The sequence below is a fragment of the Uloborus diversus genome, chromosome 2 (genome assembly GCF_026930045.1).
Source record: "Uloborus diversus isolate 005 chromosome 2, Udiv.v.3.1, whole genome shotgun sequence".
NCBI classification, from domain to species: domain Eukaryota; kingdom Metazoa; phylum Arthropoda; class Arachnida; order Araneae; family Uloboridae; genus Uloborus; species Uloborus diversus.
The window spans coordinates 60,433,642-60,450,043 of record NC_072732.1 but is presented as its reverse complement, the minus strand read 5'-3'; the positions used below and the strand labels follow the sequence as shown (position 1 = coordinate 60,450,043).

Sequence of the window (16,402 nt, the reverse complement as noted above, 5' to 3'; positions counted from 1 at the left end):
GGATTTTAAAAGAGTAACCATGGAAACACAAAATAAAATAAGTTTAAGAAATTAAATGCAAAATAAGGAAAGAAACAATGGATTCAAAAAGCATAACCCTGGAAACGTAAAAATGCAACCTGAATCAAAATGACATTTTTCGAATTTGATTTAAAAACGCTTTTCCTTTGAAGATAGAAGTTTTTCGACCATAGGTCGAGTGAGATCTGGAGTAAAAAATGTCGCTCTTTCCAATGGTGTCAAAAAGAAAGCTGTTGGACAATTCCTTCACTTTTTATTGATAGATTTAATGAAAAAAGTAGCGCCTAAATTTCAGCTAAGCCTAAAAATGTTCGAGCTAAAAACGCAAATTACTGCGTCTGTAATTAAGTTAGAGCACTGAAACAAATTGTTTAGAATGCGGAAAATTCTACCCTTTTCAACGATATATAATATTAATGTGTGGAAGTAATTTTTCACTCCCATATTCGGGAATTTATGTGAAATTTGGGCCTAAATTGGAATAAAAAAAGAACTATTTATTGGATTTTTTCAAATTATAGCCTATGTCACTCAGTAAGAAAGCCCTTTCATATAGTGAAGGAATTTTTCAAATAGGTGCAGGTGTTCCGGAGATTACCTCAAGCATATAAACACACAAAAATCTGCCCTCTCTCTTTATAATATTAGTATAGATTTTGACTCAAGGAACTTTGGCTTATTAAAATTAATTATCATAATTTTTCCTTTCAGTTAAATAGAAGCAAATAATCACTTTGGCTTATTAAAGTTTTTGGCCCAGATTTCCTTCATTCTTTTTTTGTTCAGTAGCTCTTGCCGAGTTTTAATGTCATCAATAAAAATTTTTGAAATCGAACGCTAATTAATGGAGATATTAATTAAAAACACATTTTTGTCCTAAATGGCCCTTTCTATGCAAACAAATGGTAAGTTTTTTTCAAATTTGATATGGTTGGAAAGATCTTTAAAAAATACTCCTAACAAAGAAATTGTCAGGGCGCTCAAAGTCCTATAACATAAATCCACTAGAAAAAAAGTTATAAACGTTGTTTAGTTAGCAAAACTCAAAAATTTTAATTTTATCTCTTTTCCATTGCTGAAATTCATTGTTGGAACCGTGAAACATTAAGTTTTAATTCATTTTTTAAACTGCTCTTTCTACACCATTTTAATGCTTCGAGCTTGGTATGGTTTAAAGCTCGCGAAAAATACTTCGAAACACGTGCTACCCGTTTTCACCGCACAGAAGTGGAAACCCACTAAGATGACTAGAAAATGAGGTAGAAGCACTTAAAAGTTAGTGAAAATTCATTTTTATTTGCTTTTTCACATGACATAGTTAGTGTGAAGAAATTGCTGGATAATATTGTGGTGTTGCCATTTCTGGCTTAGCGTAAGGAAATGAAATCCTTGCATTTGTTTTTATTATTGAGGCTTTTTGGGTAACTGCTGGCATTTAAAATACTTTCATTTTGATTATGTTTTTGCGATTTTAATGTTTAAATAAATTATTTTCGAGTGAGGGAGTGAGTTTAGTTTCGATAAAGTCACCTTCTGAAAAAAAAAAAAAAAAACAAAAACAAAACACACAGCTCCCAAATACTTCCTGCATTTGCTATCACTTCAAACAGATCTCAAGGTGAAACTTTTGATAAAATTGCCCTATTATTACAACTTCCAGTGCTTTTGTATGAACAATTATATGTTGCCGCGAGTAGAATTCGTTCATTTGAATGTTGAAAATTTTATATTTGTAACAGCAACAGACATGCCTACTTTTACAAAGAATATTGTTTGTACAGAAGTTTTACGTATTAAAGGAGTTTCGCGGTATCATTTCATTCAGGAAGAGTTTCCAAAATTGTGAAATTGGCAAACTTTATCCAGTGTTGGCACCAACGCCACGACGAGTAGAGAAATGTCTATTTGCAGGGAGCTGACTATGAATGAAGTCCCCCCCCCCCCGTGATAATTGGGAAGTAATAAATGACAAGAGGAACATCAAGCCTTTATTTGATAAGATTGTTTATCATAACAATGTGATTTGTGGTAATGGGAAGAGGGGATATGGTGAAGTGTGAAACTTTGTGATAAATAGGAGAGGGATCAAAAATTTTGAAAAGTGCATTAGTCAGTTATCCCGTAAATGGTAAATAAATCACAAACACGATTTTTTAAAATAAAATTGTACTATTATTGTGACGTCCAGTGTTTTTGAATGGACAATTTTTAATGTAGCAAGTAGGATTTGTTCACTTTACTGTTTGAAATTTATATTTCTAATGGCAGAGGTCAAGGCAACTTACTCAATAGTATTAAACTTTTAAAAAGAAATATTGTTCATCCAGAAGTTTTACATATAATCTGAGTTTTGCAGCATCATTTCATTTGGGAAGATTTTGATAATTGGAAAATTGGTGCTTTTCATCTATTGGCGTCAATTTTTGGGTACCAATTGCAGCACGAGAAATGTTTTTTCTTTGCATACAAAAACAAAGAGTAAGGAAATGTATATTTGCTTACGGTTACCATAAAATAGGGGCAGTTCACAAATGAAGTCCAGCTTTAAGGTGGGGTTCACGAAATAGTAACAGTTTGTGACAAGGGAGAGGAAAGAAATGACAAGAGGAACATACAGTGGGGAGAATGTGACCACAAGCCTTTTTTTAGTAGGAACATTATGAAAAACAGCGTGACATGTGACTAAAGGAAGATGGGGTATGGTGAAGTGCGAAACTTTGTGACAAAGGAGGGAGAGTATCGAAAATGTTGAAAAGTGTGACATCAGTTATGCACTGGCCTTAACCATAAACAAATCACAAATACGACCTTTTTTTAAAAATGAACTATTATTGCGACATCCAGTGTTTTCAAATAGACAGTTGCACCGAGTAGAGTTTGTTCATTTTTTACTTGGAAATTTATATTTCTAATGACCAAGAAGCAACTTACTCAATAATAGTAGACGTTTTATAAGTAATATTGTTCATACAGAAGTTATACCTGTAAACTGAGTTTTGATGCTTCTTTCATACAAAAAGATTTAAAATATTGGATAATTGGTGATTTTTATCCATTGGCGTCAAATTTGTTGTTTCCAATGCCAGGGCGAGAAATGTTTTTCTTTTGCATTTGTAAACAAAGAATAGAAAAATATTTATTTGAATAGCTTATCACAAAGCAACATGGTATCCAAAATAAAATTGTTCAAGCTAAGTGACGACCACACAAATGCCTCTCAATGGGGTTGTTTCCTTCAGTCAAAAGTACTACTTTTAGTCACTGAAATTGATAGAATAAGCAAAAAAAAAAAAAACTGACATGGAATCAGAAAAAACTTTTATTTTCATAACAGTTATTTTTTATTAATTTTTTTAAAAGTCCGATTCTGGAAATAATGCACTTTCTTTATGACAAGTGGTGTATTTTGCCCGCTGCTTCATTGCGGCTCTAAATGTTTACTCTGTGCTGTCAACCGCGCTTCCAGGCTATGATAATTTGTGATGTACCCTAATGGCATCAGTGAATGACATTTTATCGCTTTGGATGCAATGTGCAGTAGTGTAAAGAATGAATTTCAATCTGCGCACCGATTAAAATAATTGTTTAAAAAAATATTACTTTTTTTAAAAAAAAATTTGAAAAATAGCTAAAACCCATGTTTTTAAGCATGCTAATTCAAAAAAAAAAAAAAAAACTTTTAAAATTTCAGAAACGACCCCATTACCGAAATATCCCCTTTCATCTATTTATTTTGAGATTAACAGACAAAGAGTAAAATTGGAATAAATCATTACTCTTTGGTATTGTATGTACATATAAAAATTGTACGTTTCCCCCGATATGAAGTAAACATTAGCAAGAGTAGAAATAAAAATGTTGGAAATAAGTAAAGTCATTCAAGTCTTCTCAAATATTCATTTATGAATATATTTGAATTTCGACCACTGGGCAAACACTAGTTCGTTTTGATATGTATATAACAAAGCTGACCTTTGACTCTAAAGCCACAAGAGGGGAGAGCAAGGCTTGTTGGAACATAGAAAATGATGAAACAGTTGAGTTGGTATTTATTTAAAAACACTTCTGGTTATATTTTGATCATAAACCAGGCGGAAACATATTCCCCAAATCATAATTATGTATAAAAATTGTGTTTTGTTTAAAATCAGATTGGGGTTGACACTTGCAGTTTTTCAACTATCTGTTTTAGTCTTATCATTAAAGAACGCCAGTCTATGACACAAAAATTATTAAATATTAATTATTTATATTGAATGAATAATACATCAATAATAATATTCACTAAAGCATCAATCAAATATGTATCTTTTCTCTTTCAGTTCAAGCCTCTTGAGCAACTGATGGCTGTATTTCCAGCTGCTAGTAAGCAACATGTTCCAGAACCTTGGGGTGACCTTATGAGTGATCCAGTAAGACTTTATTTCATTATTCATTAATATTTCTAGCGTAACATTGAGTATTCGTTTCAAAACTTAATGTTATGAATTTTTACATTTCAGGATTCTTCAATAATAGACTTTTATCCCACCGACTTCAAAGTTGATCTGAATGGCAAAAAATATGCTTGGCAAGGTAATGATTTTTAATTTTAATTTTCTAATTACTTCCTCTAATTAGATTTTATGACTAAGCCCTCTTGGTTTCCATTCCTGTTACTTCACATTTTTAAGAATGGAAGTGCTACATCGGGTTCCCCGGGGTCCTTCTAAGCATTAATTTGAATGACATCTTATAAAAGATCCTTTGAATAGTTGAGCTTTGAATTCAAAATCTTGAGAGAATTTTGTGAATTTTTTGATTTTATTTATTTATTTCTGTTGCTTTTCAAGAGTTAGAGAATTAATTGTGCTTTTTATATGAAAAATATTATAAATGTAAGTTTTTTTGAGGTGACTTTGTAATTATTCCAAATTTTCAAAAGACTCATGAAATTTAAAGGATTTAATTGAGTTTTCTTGAACTGTATCTCACAGGTTTATACCTTTTATTTTCTGAGGAAAAACTTGCTTAACACTCTGTTAAATGAGATCAGAAAATCCAACTGCAAATGTTGGCAAATTTAATTGCAAGTTTGCATAAATATATTATATTTCGTAAAATTTTGTATTGGAATTATGATTTCAATTCCTCTTTTAACAGTGTATTTTATTTCTTCTGTAATGTACTTGCTTTCTATATCGTCGCCTCAGAGCAACAGTAAAACATCTAATACCAGAAACAGCAGTAAGATATCCTAATGTTGTTCTGAGATGACAATATCTTTGTTGGTGAAAGTTCAACAAGTAAGTTTTTGTAATAATCAATCTATTGGTAACTTCTGACTTCATAGTTTAAAGAGAGAAACTAATCGAGAAACATAGACTTTGTTTGATGTAGTCATTATGTGATTCTACATCACTTAGTCATCAAATTAGGCACTGTTCATGTTCTTAAAGTGCAAAATTGCAAAATAAAGCCATTTTATATAATAATTCTTGAAAATCTCAATAAAATAGCTTCTGCTTTCAGATACATAATTCAATTAAAATTAGTGGAAAATGCTACTGACATATTTTGAACTGTTTTAAAACTGTTGAAATTCACATGGTGTTTAAACACAAGAACTGTATGAATTTGATTTCTTCATTTAAACATCATGGTTACTTGATTGTTGCTTTATACTACTTTCATAAACATGCTTGTTTTCTTTTTTTTCATTCTCACTTGTGCCAGTAAAGGTACTTGAAATTTGATTCTTTTTATTTGTTTGAGCCTCAAAATTTTAAAATTTTCTTCTTCACTTCCTACTGTGCCTCCCCCCCCCCCCCCCGAACTGTTTATAATAACTTTTATGAAGTAAAAGAGAATTTTCTTCAATTAAGTTCGATTTTTTTTTGTTACAATGATTTTTGCAAGTACAGTGAAGTACTATTTATACGTTTCTGAAGGGATTGTATGAAAAAAAAGTACAAATGAAATAAACATATAGCAGGATACATTAATCAGTATTAAAACTCTGCAGGGACCAAATTAAAAGAAACATATAATTGATAAAAAGGTATAAAAGAGAAACGTATAAACTGTGCTTCACTGTATAACATAATTTGTTTCTCTGTTCTTAAAATTCCATAAAAATTTACTTGTTATCATTTAGGTGTTGCTTTGTTGCCATTTGTGGATGAAAGGCGATTGCTTAAAGCTTTAGAAGGTGTATATTCTAAATTAACTCCTGAAGAAAGTAAGTATTTTTGCCACATATAAGTTTTTCTGTAATAACATACTGTTAAATTGTTTTAATGATTGTAGATCTAAAGTAATATGTCTCAATTGCAAACTACCTTTTCATGCTTCTAAAAGTATGATTTTTTTTTTTTTTTTGAAACATTCGGTGTAAGTTCTAAAAATGAAAAGTCAAGCCTAAATCATAGTTGGAATTATTAATAAGTTAAAAAAAAATAAGTAAAATAAGCATCAATATAATGCAGTGGAACCTCTGAACAATTGTCACTAACCTGTCCAAGGGTTTGATGACTGTTGTTCTGAGAAGGACCTGATTAACACATGGTCCCAAGAGCCCACTAAACTGGGTACCAAAATAGTCCGTTTTTTCTCTTTCTTCCCCCTTTTTGAAAGCACATCTCACATTGTTACAATTATATATATTTAAATGTGGTAAATTACATTGTGTTTAATGTTAATTCTCACTTTTTAACAACTTGGGAAGGGGCAGCAACTTTTACTGGTACCTGGGCATCACTTTTCCTTGCTCGGGCCCTGATTCAAAGGTCGCCTTTGTTCAGAAGTTTTGAAGAAAGATTTAATTTAATAAAATGAAGAATCAAAAATAGGGTACAGTCACCCAATACAACGGTACTTCTAATATAGGAAACATATGGTTTTGAAAGTGTAGCAGAACTAGTGGTGTAAGAGTTGATGCTTTGTGTTGTGACCAGAAACAGTGGTCTGAGCTTCAGTTGTTGAGGCTATAGGACTTGGCTTGTTTTACGGTTCAAATTTTTTTTTTACAGTGCTGCAGCAAATCAGATCGCACAATTTTTTAAAATTACTATTAATCCATTGTAGCAGGCAGGTGTGACCTTTTCATTTATCTGCTTGCATTTTGTTCCTAGGAACTTTGGCTTTTCTTTTTATTTTCTTGTATTTGAATATAAGAACTGTGAAAGCACTTCTTTTAGTTCGCAACTGGAATTTTCTCAGTAATGAAGATATTGGTGGTTTTATGAATTTGATATGAACTGAACCGAAAGTTGAAAAATATACCCAAAAAATTATTTCACAAGGCTTAAATTTTTGCGATTATGATATTCAAAAATTAAAGCCTCACAAAAATTAGTTCTTTTTTAGTAACATTTCTTAAATAAAGTATCAGCTTTCCAAAAAAAATTTTATGTGATAAATGTCACACCAGCTATTTATAAGCGAACCTAACCTGGCAGCATTGTTAAGGTTACAGAAATTCTAATCACAGCATTACGACACTGCCAGGTTAGGTTTGCCCCAAATATAGTATATGTATGAAATTACAACAGTTTTTTAAATGTGAAAAAGTATTTTATGCAGATATCATATTAATTCTCAAAAGTACTTAGTTGTTTTTGAATCACAAGTTAACTGAGCTGAAGAAATATTAATTTCTCTCTCTCTCTTTTTTGCAGTAAAAAGGAACGTTCGTGGAAATGATAGATTGTATGTTCGTCAAGGGCATAAAGGATATGATTTTCTAGTAGCTTTATATGAATCTGGATCAAATTGGAAACTGGTAAATTGTTATTTCTTTTAAAGTGTAAATAATGCAATGATTATGTAAAATAAAAAGATAAAAATTGCCATGGTATTGACATTTGGAGCTATATGAGGGTTTTTAGAAATAAAAAAACTTGGAAAACTGGAGCAAGTGTCTGCATTTATATTGTTTATTAATTATGACTGTAGGTTTATCAATTTTCCCTTTTGACCTTAAATATACTGTTGCACCTTTTTTTAATGTTATCCATTTGAAAAAGGGGACAAAAATTGTTCCAAAAAACAATGTTATAAAAATTTTATAAGATTCTAGTTGTGATACAATTATAAAATTATAGCAATTTCGTTTATTGTAGAATTCATTTCGTTTCTTATATTTTTTGTTGCAATTCCTTAAGAAGTTTTATTTGTTTAATAAAAGTATTGCATTTTTATTAATTTTCATTTCTATTAATATATATGTATTAATATAGTATGTATTTCTAGAATTAATTCTGGAGGAAGTTTAAAAGCATTTTTACATTTTGTTGTTTAACTTTCTTAACAATTTGGGGGGGGGGGGGGGGGGGGAATTTGATGCTTAATATTTTCTCATTGTACATTACTATTATATTTTCAGCATATTATGTTTGCAATTTTCTACATTGGAAGAAAAATTAAAAATAATAGTAATTTATTGCAGCTTTACTGTCACTGCTTTTGTAGACAGTAAAATTTTCAATGTATTCAAATTGCACTGCAAACAGTTCAAATATATTGTATTGCGACATTTTTACTTTTTAATGCATTAATTGTACTTAAATTTTGATCTTAAATGTGCATTAATGTGTTGAAGTTTTTTTTTCTTCTTGTTGTATCAACAGTTGCTACTACACACACACACATTAATGTCGTTACGAGTTCAGTTGCAACTTCAAACTTTCTTAAAATAATGACACAGTTCTTGAGAGAAAACAGGAGATTTATTTACAACTACGTACAAGAAATATTGTTAGCAACTGCTAAATTAACCATAGCAATTAGGCAAATATCAATTAACACCATGAACTCAACGGTCACACAATGTTATAAAAATTTACATCAAAATAGCAAAAATACAGTGCAAAGGCTAATACACACTTCCATCGGAACGCTGAAAACGAGACTCCACAGTTAGAAAACAAACTGACTCCCCTTCATTCACAAGATGCCCCGCATTTTAAACCAGCAAAGAAAGATCCTGAAAATCCTACAACGTTCCACCAGTTTCTCACATTTTCTTTTTATTCCGTTCACAAATCTTATCATTCAGAAATGGAGGGACCATATACTTCATTCAAATGTAAGGGGTTGTATATTCATAACAAGAAACCATTTACAGGTTACATTACTAAGATAATTTTTGGTAAAAGATAATGTTATAAATGCCAAATTTAGACAGATTACAACAAATTAATCATAAAAATAATTACTATTTACAGAATTTGTAACAGTATGTTGCCGCTTTAGCTGGGAAAGGTGCAAAGTGTAATGAGTAATAGCTGCATAAAAGTGGTAATGTAACACACAGTTGGGTTTCTTTTGTTCACTTTAAAAAAAAAGAACAGTACTTGTGAAGCAATATTCATTCCATTTTGATGGATGGTGCAAAGCAGTTGTGGAATCTTGTCCACAATATTCTGGTTGTTTTAAGTGTTTGCATGAAGAAACAAGATTTTAGCTGCACAACAAGGTTGTCATGTATAGTATGTTTAGCTGAAATAGTTTCTTGTCATAATGTTTGTTTTCAATCATATGTTTCGTTTATCCAATTAGAAATTTTTTTAAAGATATTTTGAGTGAGGAAATTTTAAGTACATTTTTCCTCCAACACTTTTTCTGTGAGGTAATGTTTGTACTTGATTTCTCAAAGTATTTGAACTGTCCTGATTTTTTAAATATTTTTATTGAACATGCATCTTTCTCTGTGTTCCATTACAGGAAATAAACTTGAGCTCTAAACTTTTTTCTGGGATGGGTGGAACAGTCATTTTGTCTCAAGATGTTATCAACCCAAAAGAGTAAGTTGCTAATAATAGTTTTTTGTGTGTCTTGTGTCAAACGTCTGTGAGAGTGAACTTTATTTCAATTTGTTATCAGAACTAACTACCTTTTGGAAAGTAAAATGCACTGATGCTGCACTTGTCTATATAAGAAAGGAAAGGAAGTTTTTTTCAAATACGACGCAGTTGAGTATAAATCATGTAAGCTGGGACAAACACTAAACACAAATCAATTTTTTAATGCAGAATTGTAAATTTTAATTTAATTATACGTGTTATAACGTGCTATAAAATAAAACATCAACTAATTGTATGTGTTCTGGATAGTCATCAAACTCGGAATCTTCTTTTTCAAAGCAAAATAAATTTAAATATTTATTTCAAGTTATCGTTTTCACTATTTGAATTTCTCACATAGGAATTTTTCAAGCCACAATTAGTAACTCTCTATTATATATTGTTGTCTACTTCTACTTTAAAACGAGCAATTATCAAAATTTCTCTTAAATTATTAGGTTATCTATGGGAGGTTCGCACCCCTTCAAAATATTTTCTTGGCCTTTCAAATCTGACGTTTAATTTTTTATTAGCTAGAATTACACGAAAGTTGCAACTAGGGAGGCATCAGCTGGGAGATAGCATCTTACAGAAAATCTAAACTTCAGAAACAAACAGTTTTTATTGACTAGAAGGAAATTAGAAAATTTACCGATCTTTGAAGCCTTACATATAACATGGCATCAACAAATGGAAACGTTTCTACCTGCACAACTTGAATTCCATTACAGAAGAGGTTGCATCTGAAGAAGGGTAAAAGCCTGGTTGAGGATGAGAATATTGTCTCATAAAGTGAAATGTCATTATAAGGAATTCCAATACAATGAAATATCCATTTCAACCAAATAAATGTTCAGTCCTGTTTTTAACCACCGTTACATTGCTTGAATTACATTACAACAAGATTCCAATTACAAAGAACTCAATTTTGGTTCCCTTGAAGTTTCTTGTCACGGGATTTCACTGTAGTTTAAACCCATATTTTGGGAGTAAGAAATATGAAGAGCGGGTGAAGCAAAAATGTTTTTCTTTCGAATTTTTCTAAAAATTCCGCTTAGGAACACCCTCTACTCAAGAACAATCTTTTGTGATCCTTTAAAATTCTTTAAACAAAGAACCAATTGTATGTAGAATGTCAGCATATTTGCAATTTTTCCTTTTGTGGGTTATTAAAGGTATGGGGGATATATTTCTTTAATTACTTGTAACTTCTGTTGTAATTGACTACCACATTTAGTCATGTCATTTATTTCAAACTATCAAGTTAGGATCTAGAAGCTAATCACTCTTAATTATATATTTCAGAGTAGTTAAAAGTCCACTTGGAGCTTTGCCAGATTTACCAGGAAATGCTGCTGTATGGTAAGTTTTTATTGTAAAATTGTTTTTAATTCTTTGCTACTTAACCTCATTTCAAGCAGGCCTGTTGCCAAGTTTGTGAAAATGGTTGTGAGCCTGACTCAATTTCATGACACTTTCTACATTACACTATTTTTTAAATATATTAACTGTATAGAAGAGAGCAAAATTTTGTGTGATAAAAGGAACTTAAGATCATTTTTAAAAAATAATTTAGTTGATGCATTTGGTATCAAAATTACTGAATATTGAGTAGCATCCTTATTTGTCATATTTTGATGTTTATCGTTTGCCCTGGTCAGTATTCATTGCATCACAAATTGCACATGTTAAGTATTTTCTTTAAAGTTGTTTTATTTATCTCACACTTGACTTATTTCTGACAGTTTGAATTTTAAATCAATCAAACTTTTGTTAGTTGCTTTAAATCTGTTTAAATATCTTGTAAAATGTATTTTTTTGTTTAACCAATGTTTATGTATTTTTTAAATAGTATAAGCTTTATGGATCCACAGTACCCTGAAGATTTCCTCTTTCCTGCTGCGAGACTAGAAAATGCTGTGTAAGTATAATGCTCTTTCAAATAGAAAGTATTTTACAAAAGATGATGGCATCACTTTGATGGCCTCAAAATAATGCCACCAAAACATGTAGCGTCTTCATTTAGGCTTGATTTATGCATAAAAGCCATCATAATTTGTCCTGCTACCTATTACTTTTATATTTAATTTTGAATCTAGCATATCATTTGCTGTCAAGTTACCTTATTTCATGTGTAGAACTTTTCAATTTATGTTCTTGATTTTTTCCCTTTGTTTCTGAGAAAGACATTTGTAGCTACTAAATTATTATTAGGACTCGACTGATGCATCGGCGCCGATGGTTCAACAATTTAGCCATCAGCATCGGCGGCCGATGCTAACTTGCGGGAAACATTGGCCCATCAACCTTAAAAAACATCGAAAAGCCGATGGAATTGGCCGATGTTTTTGAAAAAGAAAGGACCTTTGCTGTTTTATTTTTTAGTACAAAGTAAAGGGAGTTATTGTTATTATATAAAATTGTTTACTTAAATTTCAGTATGAATTTCTATTTTAGTCACCCCTAAAAGAGTTTTTAATACTGCATTCAGGTACCAAACAAGTTAATTATTGCGTTGTTTCTTGCAGCTGGATGTACGTATGCATCTTTCCTAAGTCATAACTCAAAAATGGTAAGCTGTAGAAGGATAAATTTTTGCATGTGGGGTGTGCGTACGTTCTTTTTGTTTTCGCTCGGGTGTTCTGAAAAGCCTGTTTACTCATTTTTTGTGGCTATTTATTACTTATTTCAATGCAAAACTAATATAACATCTCAGACCATGGAAACAAATATGAGATGGCGAAACCGGTTTTTGTGTCATTTTATTAGAGTCCCTTTGAACCGACGGCAATTTGGTAATTTTTCGGTATTTGCTATATGAATCACAGTTATGCAGTCTTTTCTGTATCGCTTCGGCGAAGTTACAAGTTTGGGGCCCGTCGAAATACATTTTGGGGCCCTATTTCTCTATCACAGAAGTTGTAAAACATTTATCATAAGCATTTTTGTAACTCCTACGGTGCCCCTATGGTTATGGGGCCTCTCGCGCAATTGCAACATTTGCTATATTTTAATTCCGCCAGTGCACGTCAAAACAAACTCGGGTGCAAGTTTTGAAAGGGTTTTTCTGCTGAATGTTTATGATTATTATGAATTCTATTTTTTACGACTATTTTTTGAATTTCCGAGAACATTTGCGTGCCCCTCCTTCCACTCCCTATATTTCTGAAATTAAACTCTAGTTGTACTTCTGAGTTGTTTAAAACTAACACCGTTCATAAAATTAAAGATTTTTTTTTTCAAACTTTATCTATTGTTTAGAAAGAATTTAGAGCATTAATGTAAGAAATTGATTAAAGACGTTTTCAATGGTGACATAATTCGGAAATCAAAGGGACTTCTGAATTTTTTCTTCGGAAGTGCTGAAGTAGATTCAGAAACTCTTCCGAGGCGTTGGGGGTAGCGGTTCTGTACTAAAAAAATTAGGCCGAGGTTGGGGCCGAAGTGTGAGTTACTCCAAAATCAGAGGGTGATCCCCTAACCCTACCTCGTCGTTTCAAGCATTTTTTAAATATTTAGCGATTATTTATTTTGGTCAAGAAGTGTGCGTATTTCTCATACTTGTTTGTTTCACTTATATTTCGTAATGCGCCGTGTTTTTTGCATCATTAATAGCAATCGATTTTTTTCTGTTGTAACTATTTTTATGTATTTATATAAAATCAATGAATAAGTTATTTTAGTCTTTTTATTAAAAGTTTCAAGGATTTTCTATTATACAATTTTTTTAAATTTCAGAAAATTATTGCTAAATTGAAAAAATTAATTTGAACTTGTTTGTAAAGCTTCATAAAAGATTAAACAATCAAACTGCTCAATATTGTGCAAACATCAGATCACGTAGTATATGTATTCAGTGATTAACTTGGTGTAAATATTGAGTTTTTTTTATTGTAGTTGCATTTTAAGAATCTCGCTCTTTTCATGGCTACTTCTTTTTCCAGCAAAATTTATGTCAGTGTTATAGGTTTTTTTGAAAAATGCAAACTTTTCTATTCATAAATTTTAAATAAGTATAAAAATATTCCTGTTTCATAGTTTTATTCTTAACTTTTTTTGAATGATTAAACAACATAATTTAATGTTTTTTAATTATGTTTAATATACCTAAATCCATACATTATTACAATATTACTGAAATCTTAGCTATATGTTCAATTTAAAAAAAGACAAATCAATTGGTTATTAAACAGTCTCTTTTTTTTTTTTTTTTGCTGTTATTCTTTCTTTTCAATCACAGCAGTCAAAAAAGGAGAAACACAACTACGCCCTATACAGATTGTATGTAGTACGATCCAAAAGTTTGAGGACCAGCTGTATAAAACCTTACCCAGAATAGTTCACATTACCGAAGCACATCCACCTTCAAAAGGTCGTCTTGTGACTGTGTACTTCTGCCAGTGTTCATATAACTTTTGGAAACACTCCTTTAAACATTTTTCGCTACCTTCTATGATGCATCTTTATCTTCTCCTCATGGAAGAAAGCGGCACGCATTTTTTTTTTGCTGGGAACAGATAAAAATCACACGGAACTAAGTCCGACGAAACGTTATGTTATTTGTTTGTCATATCAGAGTATTGACCAATCGAAACGTGCATCCTCAACATGAAAGTCGCCTTCTTCTCCACTATGAAGTTAAAAGCAGCAGCGCAAGAGGCCTTACAGGAGGTTACGAAAAATGTCTTCCAGGAGTGCTTCTAAAAGCTATACGAACGTTGGCAGAAGTGCATAGTCGTTCAAGGTGACTATTTTGTAGATAGATGTGCTTCAGCAATGTGAACTATTCAGGGTAAGGTTTTATAGAATTTGTCCTCGAACTTTTAGATTATACTACCTACATACGTATGAGTTTTCAACTTACTATTTCATAACGTTTTTGAGGGACGCAAGTTTACGCGCATGAAGACATCACAAGAGTATATGTATAAATATGGTGATCGTAAAATAGAAATTTAAGTCAAAATCTAATTTTTTTTTTGTGTTTACAATTCCTTATTCGTAAAAAGGAAGTAAAGTGAAATGAATCAATGATACTTTAAATCCCTGACAATCTCATCAATTTATTTCTGTTTGATTTTTTTTTCTTTTTTTTTTTTTTTTTTTTTGCCATCGGCCAACGGCATCGGCCATCAGCCATTTGGAGGAAAACAATCGGCCATCTTTGAATAATCCGCCAACAATCAGCATCGGCCCATCGGCCAAAAAATGCCATCGGTCGAGCCCTAATTATTATCATACATATTTTTTAAACAATGAATTCTGTATGTGCAATAATATTAACTGCTAAGAGTAAAACTTATCAAGCATATTTTCTTTTGCTTTAGTGATCCTCCAAAAGTTTTAAAGCCTGGTCAAATGCCAATACCAGACTACAGAAACCGAAACAACTTCAGAAGGCCCCAAGTGGGAATGTCTCCTTACAATAAAAGAGTTTCTTTAGCTGATGGAGGCCATAGAATGATAAAGTATGTATTCAATGAAATGCTTATTATCTTAAATATGCTCTTTGAATTTAAAATTAACGCAACTATATAATTCAGCAATCTCTCTTTCATATTGATATTTCTGTGAATAACTTCAATAAAAGTACTTAGTTAAGTTTTGAAAACTCAATATTTTTTAAATTCAAAACTATTATGCATTTTGAGCAAATGGAGATGCTGCTGTATGTCAGAGCCATGTTGTTCGAAATTGAATAATAACTGCCACTTTTGGCTTGTTTATTCTATCCATTATGATAAAAAGAGGAAGTTTTAATAATGTTACAATTTGAGTTTGTTCCATGCAATGAAGCTATGGTTCCTGACCTCTGTAGTCAGCATCTATATTGAATATACAGGGTGTCCAGGAAAGGGCTCCCTGATTTCGAAATTAAATGTCTCGAAAACAAAGGCCGATATTGGAATAAAATAAACGATATGTTTCTTGTGAAACCCATAAAAATCATGTACAGAAACTTGGAAATTAGTAACAAAATTGCCAACAGGGGGCGCTGCATGCTGTAATTGCAATATAAGTCCTCATAAATAGTGCTGCGAAGAGGTTGTACGATAATTTCTAGCGAAAATGTAAGTGCCTCTGAGAGGCAAAACTGCTGCTGAATCGCCTTACCCCATCGCAACACTATTTATGGGGATTTCCAGTGCAATAATAGCGTGCAGTGCCCCCATTGGCAATTTTTAAACTAATTTCCAAGTTCCTGTATGTGAATTTTATGGGTTTCACAAGAAACATGCTGTTTATTTTAATCCAATATTGACCTTTGTTTTCGAGATTTTTAATTTTGAAATCAGGGAGACCTTTCCTGGACACCCTGTAACATTCTGAAAGCATAATAAAAGAAGAGCTTGAACTCCTAATTCACTTCACAGTCACCCGTACCGACCAATATTTGTGGTTTAAATAATTGTATGGGGCCCTGAAGACTGCTCTGATTTATTGATTCAGACCAGAAGCCAAGCAATCCCTGGTCCAGCATCCCTAGAGTATTAATTCACTTGGAGGACTTTGTGACAAGGACATATTTAACGTACCCCCTTGCCATAAACAAACAC

At 31.7% G+C, this 16,402-nt stretch overlaps 1 protein-coding gene across 1 annotated transcript in view; it reads left to right on the top strand.

The window, feature by feature from the left end:
* LOC129235175 (5'-3' exoribonuclease 2-like) overlaps window positions 1–16,402 on the top strand; it is a 169,485-nt gene that overhangs the window by 56,139 nt on the left and 96,944 nt on the right. Inside the window, exons 23-30 of the mRNA XM_054868864.1 lie at window positions 4,344–4,433; window positions 4,524–4,596; window positions 6,158–6,241; window positions 7,680–7,783; window positions 9,727–9,806; window positions 11,151–11,207; window positions 11,698–11,766; window positions 15,173–15,313. Coding sequence (XP_054724839.1) covers window positions 4,344–4,433; window positions 4,524–4,596; window positions 6,158–6,241; window positions 7,680–7,783; window positions 9,727–9,806; window positions 11,151–11,207; window positions 11,698–11,766; window positions 15,173–15,313 — 698 coding nt within the window. The remainder of the gene's footprint in view (window positions 1–4,343; window positions 4,434–4,523; window positions 4,597–6,157; window positions 6,242–7,679; window positions 7,784–9,726; window positions 9,807–11,150; window positions 11,208–11,697; window positions 11,767–15,172; window positions 15,314–16,402) is intronic.